The sequence below is a fragment of the Alligator sinensis genome, unplaced genomic scaffold, assembly GCF_000455745.1.
Source record: "Alligator sinensis unplaced genomic scaffold, ASM45574v1 scaffold1059_1, whole genome shotgun sequence".
Taxonomy (NCBI): domain Eukaryota; kingdom Metazoa; phylum Chordata; order Crocodylia; family Alligatoridae; genus Alligator; species Alligator sinensis.
In genome coordinates this window covers 2,296,689-2,309,039 of record NW_005842103.1, presented here as the reverse complement: position 1 = coordinate 2,309,039, position 12,351 = coordinate 2,296,689, and the positions used below count along the sequence as shown (strand labels likewise).

Genomic DNA, 12,351 nt, shown 5'->3' with positions numbered 1-12,351 from the left:
CTGCCAGGGCACTAGGCACGGGGGCACAGCACCGCCTGTCCTGCTGCTCCTCGTCCTGCCTTCTTTATCAACCCCGGCTGTTTCTCCCCCATCGTTACCGCTGACGTCTCCATGCCGACATTTCCAGTTGCCCCTGAAGCTGAACCGTTGCGTTCCAGTGTCTGCCAAGGCAACGACACGTCCATCGCACACTAGAAAACTCCCTGTTCCCACTGTGTTTTAAAGCACGTGGTAGATCAGTCCAGCTCTGAACCCTTCTGTTGAGGCTACTGCCCAACTCGGGGGACGGCGCTCTTCTGCCTTTCTGTTTTAGCGCTTACAGACCGCAGGATTAAGCAGCGACGTCTGTGTCTCGTGCAGGTTGCCCATTGCATTGCTCCAGACGGCAGCCAGGGCCCGGGCGGAAACTATTTTATTAAAAAAGCGCTCTTAAGGTTTTGTTTAATTTCCTGCGTTATTTACTTAGCTGGCTGTTTGGCTTCAGAGCACGGCAGGCAGGTAGAGGTGGGGAAACAAAGCTGGAATTTGCAGTGGCTCTTCTCAAGCCCGGTTTTCTTGCTGCTTCTGTTACGGTTGGGTGAGGGCAGGTGAGAAAACCCCCATTTGTCTCGGTCGAAAAAGGGAATCGTGTTCTTCTTTCAAGGTTTAATTGTTAATAGAAGAGTCACGTATTGGGATTGCTGGGAAGCAGAGTGCAGCGCCGCGTCGTTTGGCCTCTTGGAGTGTGACCCCAGCTGTCCCCCTGGCTCTGTTGTCTGAGAAGCAGGGCGCGTGGACCCAGATGAGAAATGCAGCAGGAAGGCAACCTGGGACCAACCCTCCCCGCCACAGCCTGTGCGCTGACCCTGTGCACGAGCCTGGGGTCGGACACAGGCCAGCACCGGGGTGTTGTCGTTGAAACAAACCCCAATGACTGCAAACAAGCGATCCCCAATCAGTAACGTGCACTGTGGGGGGGTGTTTGTCTGTATAAGTATATGCACATGTGTCTTTATATGTGTATGTGTGTCTAGATAAGTATGTGTGTGTCTTTATATGTGTATGTGTGTGTCTTTATATGCGTGTGTCTATATAAATATGTGTGTGTGTCTATATAAATGTGTGTCTTCATATGTGTATGTGTCTATGTGTGTGTGTCTGCATGTGTAAGTATATGTGTCTTTATATGTGTGTGTGTCTATATAAGTATATATAGACACATGCGTGTGTCTTTATATGCATATATGTGTATATGCGTGTGTCTATATAACTAAATGCGTGTGCCTTTATATGCATGTGTGTGTGTATTTGTGTGTCTATACAAGTATATGCATTTGTGTCTTTATATGTATATGTGTGTCTAAGTACATGCGTCTGTGTCTTTATATGTATATGTATATGTGTGCATGTCTATATATGTCTCTGTGTGTGTGTGTGTGTGTGTGTGCGCGCGCCTGTCTGTGTGTATACGTCTGTGTGAGCCTGTGTGTCTGTGTGTGCGTTTATTATTTGCAGGACTGAAAAAGCAGCAGTCCTTGTATTTTGGAGCACTCTGCTCATAAGGTCACCGTGCCCCAAACTGAAACGTGGTGATTTTAATCCAATACAGATGGGGATGGAGACGGGGGTGGTGCGAATTTGAAGCCACGGCTAGTTGTTTGCTGCTGCTGGATCTCCTGGCAGCGTGCAGTCGGCTGCATGGCAGTAGTTCGGGGTCCTGCTGTGTATGGCATAGCGTTGTCCCTCTGCGTGTAGGGTGGGGGCTGGGGGAGCACCCGGCAGCCTAATGAGAACGAGCACACCTGAAGGAGAACCGAGCGCATGAACAGGCCTCGGAGCTGCGTGTTTGCAATGATCCCAGACCTGCTTAGTCGAACCCTGCATCCTGTAGGTGAGGCTCCTCCTGTCGCATCAGTTAAGTCGTGGAGCAAGCTGAATTGATGCGACAGAAGTCACCCCAGAGCCTCTTCTACGCTAGGGCTGCCCTCCACGGCGATAGCTATACGGGGGAATTTTTTGGTAATATTCCCTAACGTGAATAAGCCTACGAAGTGGGTCCCTCCAGCTAGAGGCCCGTTGGTAAGCGTTCAGCGGAGAGACGTAGTTCATCATGGTCGTCTGAAATCAGGCAGGGTAGATTTGCACCTTTGTAGACACCTGTCAGAGGTGCGCGGCATAAGCGCTCATAAGCAGCGGGCTTACTTCATCACACGAAGGGTTTAGATGCTCTTTGGCGAAGACGTAGACTTAGACGAAGCTTTGCTAGCGTTTCTAGTGCCTCTGGATGCAGTATGCGAGCACCTGTTGACTGTGAACGCTAAGTCATTCCCTGCCAGGTTTAAACACTCTGCTTTTCTCTTCTCCTTTCCCAGGAACTTTTACTACATCACCATCCTGCGGGACCCCGTGTCCCGATACCTGAGCGAATGGAGACACGTCCAGAGAGGAGCCACGTGGAAGGCGTCCCTGCACGTATGTGATGGAAGATCCCCGACGACCGAAGAGTTACCCAGTTGCTACACCGGGGACGACTGGTCTGGTTGTTCCCTGAAGGAATTTATGGATTGCCTGTACAATCTAGCCAACAATCGGCAGGTCCGCATGCTGTCTGACCTCAGCCTGGTTGGGTGTTACAACTTGTCCGTCATGCCGGAGGAGCAGAGAAACAAGGTCCTGCTAGACAGTGCAAAAGAGAACCTGAAACGAATGGCTTTCTTCGGCCTCACGGAGTTTCAGAGGAAGACTCAGTATCTGTTTGAGAAAACTTTTAACATGAATTTCATCTCGCCATTCACACAGTACAATAGCACAAGGGCCTCCAGCGTGGAGATAGACGAGCAGACTCAGAAACGCATCGAGGCCCTCAATTTTTTAGACATGGAGTTGTACGATTATGCAAAAGACCTTTTCTTGCAGCGGTATCAGTACATGAGACAGAAAGAGCACCAGGAAGCCAGGCGGAAGCGCCAGGAGCAACGCAAGATCCTCAAGGCGAAGCAAGCGCACAACAAGGAACAGAGCGATAATACTTCCACTACTGATTACATAGGAAACGTAGAGCATTGGCGGTAATGGGGCCAAAACCTTTTTAGCAGACTAGGGGGAGACACCCCGCAGCAATCCTAGGAGACAAAGTAGTCCAAACAAATTATGCTTCTTAACTATTTGAAGCAAAAGAGGTTAAAATGTTGCCTTTGCAGTTGCCTTTGCATTCAATGTTGTACTGTATGTGGAAAACTTAATCTTAATGTGTCATTCAATTGTCCTTTTTAGGTTTGTCGGATTATTTATGAAGTTCAAAAGCCAAGCAGGCTCGCCGGAAATGGTTGCTTGGACGCTTATACGGAAAACAAAAAACCCCCTTAAATTAGTGACAACGGGATGTTGGGAAATGTGGATGATGCACTGTTCACGTCTGTCTTGGAAGCAAGCTGACTTCCTACTATAAAGAGCATTTAACGCATACTTAAAATAAACTAGATGCGCCAAATCTTCGCTCTTCTGGGTTTTGTTTTTGGTTCGGTTGGTTGGGGGGGTTTTGTTTGGTTCGGTTGGTTTTTACTTTCGTGTCTTTTCCAAGGCCGCCAACTGCTTTGTGATTGATACTTGCCAACGTACGAGCCGACGAAGGGGACAGTCAAGGTCTAGAAGCTAGTTTTGTGTATCATATTGGCTTTTAAAAAAGATAGAAGGAATTTGTCTAGCTATATAAATATTTAACATTTTAAACTTTTTCTACCTACTGCTGTTTAAGAGTTTTAAGCTTCGTTTATCTCCTATTTAAAAAGCCACACTTTTCTCGGTTGAATGCCAGTTGCTAAAGACACTGTTTCCAGATTTTTTCAGGGCAATATAAGTTAAAACATTCTGGAAAAGTTCTGGCACATGGTCACGGTCCACAAAGTCTTCTCCAAATTGTGCTCCTATTACGGTATCCAGTTTTAACAAGCTTCCTTGCACAGTGATTGGGGTGCGTATTGCTGAATTTACCAGCTCTAAGCGATCGGGGACGGAAAGCTGAAAATCTTTCAAAGAAAATTAACTTATGAATGTTTGTACAGTATCTCTAGGAAAATACATTTCCAAAACACTCTCATCCCAGCACTGTTTTAAAAAAATAACAGCATTGATTATTAGCTGATTGATTGACGGCAGACTAGATTTACATTTGAACTATGATTTGCTTCTGGGAAATCTTTACTGTGTATTCTCAAAATCTGGCTTTTTTCCTAATGCTTTAGAGCCCTTTTTTAGTGCTGACAGATTGTAGACAATTAAAAATGATGGAGACAAATATATCTAATATAGCCATAGTTATACAATAGAAGAAGGTTGTACAGTAAAATGGGAAGAAGGAGCTAACTCGAGGAAGGGAGTATCATTATAGCTCGGGATTTGGAGAGCAAAGTTATCCTTGTGATAGCACCCTGTCCTCTAGGCTCATCAGGAGCAGGCTACAGGATGGCATTTGCTGGCTCTTAGCACTGAGATTTTATATGGAAGCGGCAGGGAGATGATGTGAAGGGAGGAGAAGCATAAAAGAAATGCGATTTGGATGGAACAAGTCTCTCTATGCAAAAAACACTGTAAAGCTTTGGGGAGAAGTTGGGTTTTTTGTTGCTGTCGCACACTCTGCCCTCAAGCATGGCACGGAAAGGGCAGCTTGGGATTTGCTCCGGGCTCTGTTTCGGGCAGGCTGGTCTCAGCTCGGCTCGTTCACTTGCAGGGATTGGAAGCGGCTGAAAAACGGCATCCCTTCACCCCGGTCAGTAGGACGCTTACAGCATTCATTTGCACTGTTTCCTTTTATCTGTAGTGTTAAGTACACAAATAGGGCAGGAGGCACAAAATGAGAAGGGAGGTTTTAAAGCTCGCCTCCCTGGCCGCAGTTGCCCAAAGGTTGAGTTGCACCGGGCCCGGGGGGATATTGCCAGCTGGGAAAACGGTGGGGCGGGGAATTGCATTAGCAAGTGGGGGAAGACAGTAGTTTCATGTACAGCAATTTTTATTTTTAATTGAGAAGTCCCTTCCCCAATATGGTGTTTCGATTGTATTTTGGTTTTCATGGGGGGAGTGGGGGGGGAATGATCCGCTCTTAAAACTACTAGGCATTGCTGTAAACAGGACTTAACCCCGATCCATCCTGTTTCGGAGGATGCATTTTGTTTTTATGCTGTGGTGTGCATGGTTTACAGAGACTAGTTGCATTTTCTTTGTGTATACTGTTTATTGTATATAGGGGATGTATGAATATAAAGATACTGTTTTGTCATAACCATATCAATTCTACTGATTTCCACTGTAGCCCGCTGTCTTATTGTGTAGATTTACAAACCGATCCACTGACTTTGATTGTGTAATTTAACAATAGAGCTGACCAATAAAATTTAATTACAGACTTTGATTTCGTTTGATTATTTCTTTATCTAAAGGGGGGGATGGGGACCAAACACCTTGTTGGGAAACCTGCAGTTAGATAGTCATGATCATCTTGACCAGGATGAAATGGTGAGGGCTAGTCAACCATATGTTACAAATGTTTTAATGTCCTTAAAATATATTTGAAGCTGCAGCCTTCCAGGGGAACCAGACCCCCAGGACTTCCCATATTTAAAGGATTTGAGATGTTTAGCCTCTCTAAAAAAGAAAAATCTTTTTTTTTATGACACCCACTCTTCCCTTCTAGAGTTGATTGTGGATGATACTAACCCAATGGTTGACTCCCATTAAGCCCTGTCCAGGGCACAAAAGGGATTTTTTTTAAGAATAATGTCAGCACCATAAGAAGAAAATTGGAATAGGGTTCAAGATTGGCCAGATAAACTCACTTCTGCTTCATTGGAAGATCAAATCATCTCATGGGACTTCTGTAGAAATCAGTGCACGGGCCAATGCAAGCCTAACCACTCTCCCCACCATCCCTCACCAAACCCAGGACCCCCAGCCCCCTCTCCAGATATGTGTATGCTCCGAGATTTGCAGTGCGTGACCCCTCCATAGCCAGCCCCATGTCTCCGCTGGAGCAGAAGATGGCTGTTGGCCTACCAACACCTCAATAAATGCAAGCACAAAGAATATCTTCCATGTTTTGGGGGTGTTGGTTATAGCCGTGTCGGTCTAAGGACACAGGCAGATGTGATATCTTGTATTAAACCAACTAAGTAGTTGGGAAAAAAATTCTTTGCAAGCTTTTGGGCACAAATGCCCTTCTTCAGGCCTAGGGAGAGTCTGCCGGTGTTTGGGGTAGAATAGAAACTTAAGCCAATATGCAACATGCAGGTCTGTGAAAAATGCAAGTGTGCAGCAGGGAAAATCAGAGGGGATAAGAGACGATGGGTGCGAGACAGGTAGGTGGGAAGGGAAGAGGGGGAATAGACTGGTGATAGACTGGAGCTGGTAAAGTGTAGAGGTTACCTCGCATTATCAGATTATAATATGCTGTAATTCCAATATCTAGATTTTAGTCCATGGTTATTTGTGGCCAGTAGATTTATGCCGTGATGTTCATGGACTCGTCTACGAAAGGTGTTTTGAGGATCAGAACTGAACGTCTGGAGAAAGAGTAGTTGTCTTTTGAGAAATGTGTCCCTGGGTATTTTTGTCTTGGATGGATATTCAGCGTGCGTTCGTTCTGGTACACGGTTGTGGTTTGGTTTCTCCTACGTAGCTCCTGTCTGAGCATCCTCCTGTGACGTCTGAAATATCATAACCGGAAGGAAACGTAATTCAGCATCCTGCTTGACACCAGATCACATCGAGGTAAATAGACCGTTCAAACTTTTATCTGAGCCTAATTTGCACAGTATGAACTATTGCAACCAGGAGACCTTACAACACCTTCAGCTCCCCTGTGAAATATGAATTTTCATTTCCGCCTAGGAGAAATTTTACAATCTTTGCATTCTCCTATGTCTGAGGAAGGGTGAGTGAGCCTGAAAGCTTGCAAATAAAGAATTTTCTTGCAAATATCTACTTGGTCTAATGCATGATATCACCTTTGCCAGGAGATCTGATTCCTGGATGAGATGTATCACATTTTCAGAGGTGCAGGTATAAGATCCAGGAATGGTGATGGTACTGTTTTGGGATGCAGTTATTGTGGGGGTGGTGGAGATGTGTTGGCTGGTTTTGCATTTCTTGTCCCGGCATGGTCTGGATCCATTCGGTGTGTTTTGGGCCATAGGAAGTTTGCTTCTGGAGATGAGGTTGGTGAGGTTCGGTGCCTGTTGAAAGGCTAAAATGGGTGACTCTGGAAAGATCTTTTTAAGACTGGGCTTTCATCATCAAGACTGCTGGGGAAACTGCAATGCACATCGCTGACTGCCTCAGCATTAGTCAGGCCCATTAGCTGCTGAAAATCCCCCGCAGACCTGTTAATGGGGTACGTGTTGTGAAAAGGCGCTTCCCTGCAAGAATAAAAATGGGGGGGGGGAAGCAACCCGACAATATAGTCTGACAAAGAAGCCAGCCACTTGGAAAAGCAGCTGGGAGAAATACTTTGACAGATGAAGACATGCATCTCAGAGGAGGAAGTATGAGAGCTGGGGGGAGAGGAACCTCAATCTGGAAACATAAGGGCTACCGTTTGGAAGGCCGATGTCTTGAGAAAGAACGTGTAAAGAAGCAGAGGGCTAAGACACTACCCAGCGACAAGAGTCCATGCAGCTCTCTGAGCCTGCCGTGGCTGAGATGGGTCACACTAAAGTTTGCTCACGGTGTTTTCAGGCTCTTCGCTTAACTAGAAAAGTTTGCAAGCTTCCAAAGAATGCAGCCCAACACCGCCTTTTCTGGAGTATCATGTTTTCGGTGCATATTTTATGTTTACTCAAATGTGTGTTCAAACATCGACATGTAAAGGCATGTAAAGATTAACTGCTCAATTGATTTTTGTTAATGAACTTCACAGCCCATTTATTTCATGGCTGCTTTTCAATGGAGTATAATACGGATCTGGTTCTTATGTGCCATTATTAACCAATAATGAGCTAATCAGGGTTCTTTTTCCATGCGATTACTTTACCATGGGAAAATCCTATATAAAATGATGGATCAGACGTGCTTAAGCGCAGATAAATGCCTGTGCTATTGATGCTTCAGCTCATTAGCTTAGGGAAGAAGTGAGTGAACTGATAGCCCCCCTCCTCTTTAAACTTTGGTTAAAAACATACTATAGAGGAAAACCATCCATTGAGTGTGGGCTCTGGGATAGTCAGCTGAATGAGGGGAAGAGAGTCCCCAAATAAAGGAGATTTTTAGGGAGCATTGAGAGGTTTTTTTTCTCAGTGATTACAGGTAAGTCTGTACTAAAAATGCCCCCCCCCCACCAGGAAGCTTGGTGGAGCTGGGGATGTACAGAGACCAGCCCTATGCTATCAGCCCGGTTGGGTTATACACGCTGGGCGACTGCATCCCTTTGCACGTCTTTACACACCGGCGTAGCTCAGCTGATGCTCGTGCAGGTACTGCTGGGAAGGAGGAAGGCGACAGCGGGTCAGCCTGTCTCTGCTTCCCCTCGCCTCCCGTCAGGCCCTGTTGCCATACCTCTCGCTCTGGGCAGTACAGCCAGCATTTTTTATGTGCTCAGTGCAACTCTTCATGTTGAGCCCTCGATGTCTGGACAGGGGTTGCTTCGCGCTGTGTTTTCCTGCCCCTTAGCAGCACCCTTGCAGAGTTCCCTGCTTTCTGGGAATGCTTGCAAAGCAGCAAGTGCCCACAGTTTGCTCAGAAATGGGTGCCGTCTCCATTTGGAAAAGAATAACTGCCCCATCCTCTTTGAAATGCTATGATGGAGGGACTTTCTTCCAGTCTCATGCCAAGGACCCAATCCTGAGAGTTACCGAGTGGAGGGGGGGTTTACTTGAGAAGCCCCTGTGGGCTCTGGTGGAGGTTCCTGATCCTCACCACCGATAGCTAGTTTGGGAAGTAAACCCGGATGATTGCACACCCTGGCATGGAAGTGATGCACTTTTATGAGCAGAGCCCTTGGGGAATCTTCTTTACAATGCAGGCATCGTACAGGGACGTCTCATTGCTGCCACCCATGTCTCCTCCAACTGGCAGGTGCGAAGAGAGGCTTGTTACTGCTCCCATCCTGAGAAGACATTGATGTTGGCCAGGTAACGCAGCTTAAATGCGCTGCAAAAGTCTTCCAGTGTTACTGGATATGGCATTAAACGGTAGCACAATTATATCACCCTCAGAACATGGAAACGCAATGTTTCCAAATCTGCTGATTTTTTAGCAAATGAAATATGAACTTTCATTTCTACTCAGGAGAACTTTTAGTCTTTTCTCCAATGCCTGATGAAGGGGGTTTGTGCCTGCAAGTTTGCAATTAAAGAATTTGTTTTGCAAAAATCTTGTTGGTTTAATAAAAGATATCATCTCTACTACAGGTCCTGGTTGCCTTTTTCCTCCAGACCAATATGGCTACAACCTGGATAGCAAACTATTTGTGGCTTTCCAGATGGCTCCAATTCCTGGAGCCGGGGAGTTGTTGTCTCAGCTTCCCTTTTAAAAGAAATGTCTCTCTCTTGGTTGCAGAGACTAGCCTGAAAATGTGACTAGGGCATAACATGAACCAGAAGGCAAAAGGTCCCTTGGAAATGTATTTCAAATATGTTTCATTTTTAGGCCAGCAAATGATTTTGGGGCTGTGCCTCATAGTTTGGGAACATTTTGGGCTGGTAACATGGGTTAAACCAGGAGCATATTTCATCCGCAAGGCTGAGCCAGCACATGGTAGTAGTAGTCATTTAAAAACAAGTCCTAATCATTGAAGAGCAAAACATCTTAAGTCTGAAATGAGATCAGGATGTCTTGTCCTAAGGCAGGCTTCCTGTTCCTCCAGCCTCCTCATGGAAGAGCCTAATTTAATTTATTTAATTTGGGAGCCATGTTGCTGTGATTCGAATATTGTCCTGTGTTGTTATCTCCAGAGAACAAGTGACCAGGGTATCCGTACCTGAAAGCTTGCCAAGATGAATTTTTCCAACTATTTGAGTTGGTCTAAGAAAAGATATCAGATTAACCCAAAAACCTTTGTCTGCCAGTTTAACCCTGAAACTTCAATTTGGCTGGCAGCTTCAAGGGCTTTTTTCAACCAGTGTTTTCAAACTTTCCAGACTTAACACCATTTCCTAATAGAAAATAGTGCTTAGCTTATGCTAAGCAAGGAATTCATTTATTATTTCAGGCTTTGGGCTGCAGTGTTGTGGGGGGGAGGGGAAAACACCAAAACAAAATGTAAAAGGGGGAAATAGCTCCTAACCAGAAACGAACCTTGACTTGTGTAAGAAATGTGAATCTAGTTCACTCGCATGAATATTCACCTTTATTTTCTTTCAGAAATGTTTAGTGGGGGTCATTTCCTTTTTATTTGCAAGAACACGGACAGACAGACTATGTTATGCTAATGCATATGCAAATATGTCACATATGCAAATCTGAGTATGATGCGTATTCGCCCCGGGCGTGACGCAAGTGATGCACACGTATTCAAGCCCTGTCCTGGTTAGAAACGTTTCATTCAACCCGTCTAGGAGCAGATGCCCCACCGTGTGATTTAGGTGACCAGTGTCGCAAAATATGGATGGAGTAGGGCATAATATTTTCTCCAAATAATACATTTGCCAAAAAAAAAAAAAAAAAAAGATTTTCGGAGACACCAAAGTTATTTGTGAGAGTTTATAGGTAAAAGGAGGGTCGAGCGGGTTAAAATATCAGCACCTTCTATTTAAATGTTTTCAAAACAAAACCTTTCAACTTTGCTTATTGAAATGCTCTTCTATTTAAAAACTGACCTCAGTTAAGAGAGAGGGAAATAATTTTAGAAGGACTAAGTCATTTGAAAATCACACAAATCATTTCATTCTGGACACAGCAAAACATTTTCCAAAACACATTTTTTCAATTTTGGGGCAGAGCGTTAAAAAAAATATTTATTTCAATTAGACCCAAACTGAAAGTGAGTCTTTTTTTTCCTTTTCAATTCGGCTCCTGAACTGACAATCCCTTATTCATCCAGCTCTTGTTAAGAATAGTGCTGTTGCTGAAATCAAGGAGCCGTGCTAAGTAGTTCCTGACCAATCCTGGATCTGAAATACGTTTGCATGAAGTATTCGATCAATAATTCTCAGTACCGCAGTGAGCAAATCTGTACAAATTGCTGGCAAGGACAAGAGACTGAGTGTGTGTCATTATTGGCTGTACATCGCCTGCCCTGCGGTGCTGGTCAGGAGCTGGATCGCGCACACGGGTTGTCCTGGGGCTTAGTTACATTTCCAGTCGTGCGGTGACACTATGTTTGCTCACATGCAACACACCTTTCCCCCCAAAAATCACCTCCCCAAAACTGGGGTGCATGCATTGAGTGGGGGAGCTGGCTTTCTGCCTGGGATAGAAGCACCCTGCTTTGACTCCCGCTCCACAGACAGCTGGGCTATTGCTGCTCGAGCAGGGGAAGGAATCGATTGATTTAATGGCTAACTGATCTTTACTCTACAGGTGTTAATGATGAGCACTCCTTCTTAATGGTCGGATGCTCTATTAATCAGGGCAACCTTTCTTAAGGCAGTTGTGCTGTCCGGCAAAAATCTTTGTTCTCCGTTTATACAGGTTGTAGCCGTGTTGGTCTACAAGCAAAAGGAATTGGAACTCATGGCAGAGGTGATGTCTTCTATTAGACCAACTAGATATTTGCAACAACAAAAAATGTATTTGCAAGCTTTCAGACGCGCACACCCTTCCTCAGGCATAGGCAAATGCAAAGGTTTTAAAATGTCTCCTATGTTTGCATTCTCCTTTGCTTGAGGAAGGGTGAGTATGCCTAAAAGCTGGCAAATAAAGACTTTGTTGTTGTTGTTGCAAATATCTAGTTGGTCTAATAAAAGATATCACTCTATCATGAGTTCTGGTTCCTTTGTTCTTCATTTTGCCTTTCAAGAAGAAGGCATTATATCTGATATAATATGATCTAATATGCATTATATATAATATGCATTATAATATGCATTATATTATATTATATATAATATGCATTATATCTGGAGGGGTGTGGTAGGTGAAAAGATATGGTACCAGTTACTCTTGCTACGGAGAGCCCACATGGACTTGGAGAAACCCAGTAGCACAACTTCACCGGGGAGAGGGTGCTGCCGGCCTGCCTCTGTGGAGCCGCTAGATGGAGCCGCGGCCCTGGAAGTGCCTGGGATGATTTGCAAGCTGGGAAACGTTGGTAAATGGAGTGGATGGCTTTGCTGATAGTCTTTCAGTGCAGCCCTTCCTGCAAAGAGAAAGGCATGACCACAGCTGCTGATGTGGGCTGCAAGCCCTGTGAGGATGTCTTTCGCGTTGGCTTCAGTCCCAGCAGGA

At 45.1% G+C, this 12,351-nt stretch overlaps 1 protein-coding gene across 1 annotated transcript in view; it reads left to right on the top strand.

Annotated features, from left to right (window-relative positions):
- Positions 1–5,372, top strand: part of LOC102369474 (heparan-sulfate 6-O-sulfotransferase 2) — a 71,611-nt gene extending 66,239 nt beyond the window's left edge. Inside the window, exon 3 of the mRNA XM_006024468.2 lies at positions 2,352–5,372. Coding sequence (XP_006024530.2) covers positions 2,352–3,051 — 700 coding nt within the window. The 3' untranslated portion in view covers positions 3,052–5,372. The remainder of the gene's footprint in view (positions 1–2,351) is intronic.
- Positions 5,373–12,351: the final 6,979 nt, after the last annotated feature.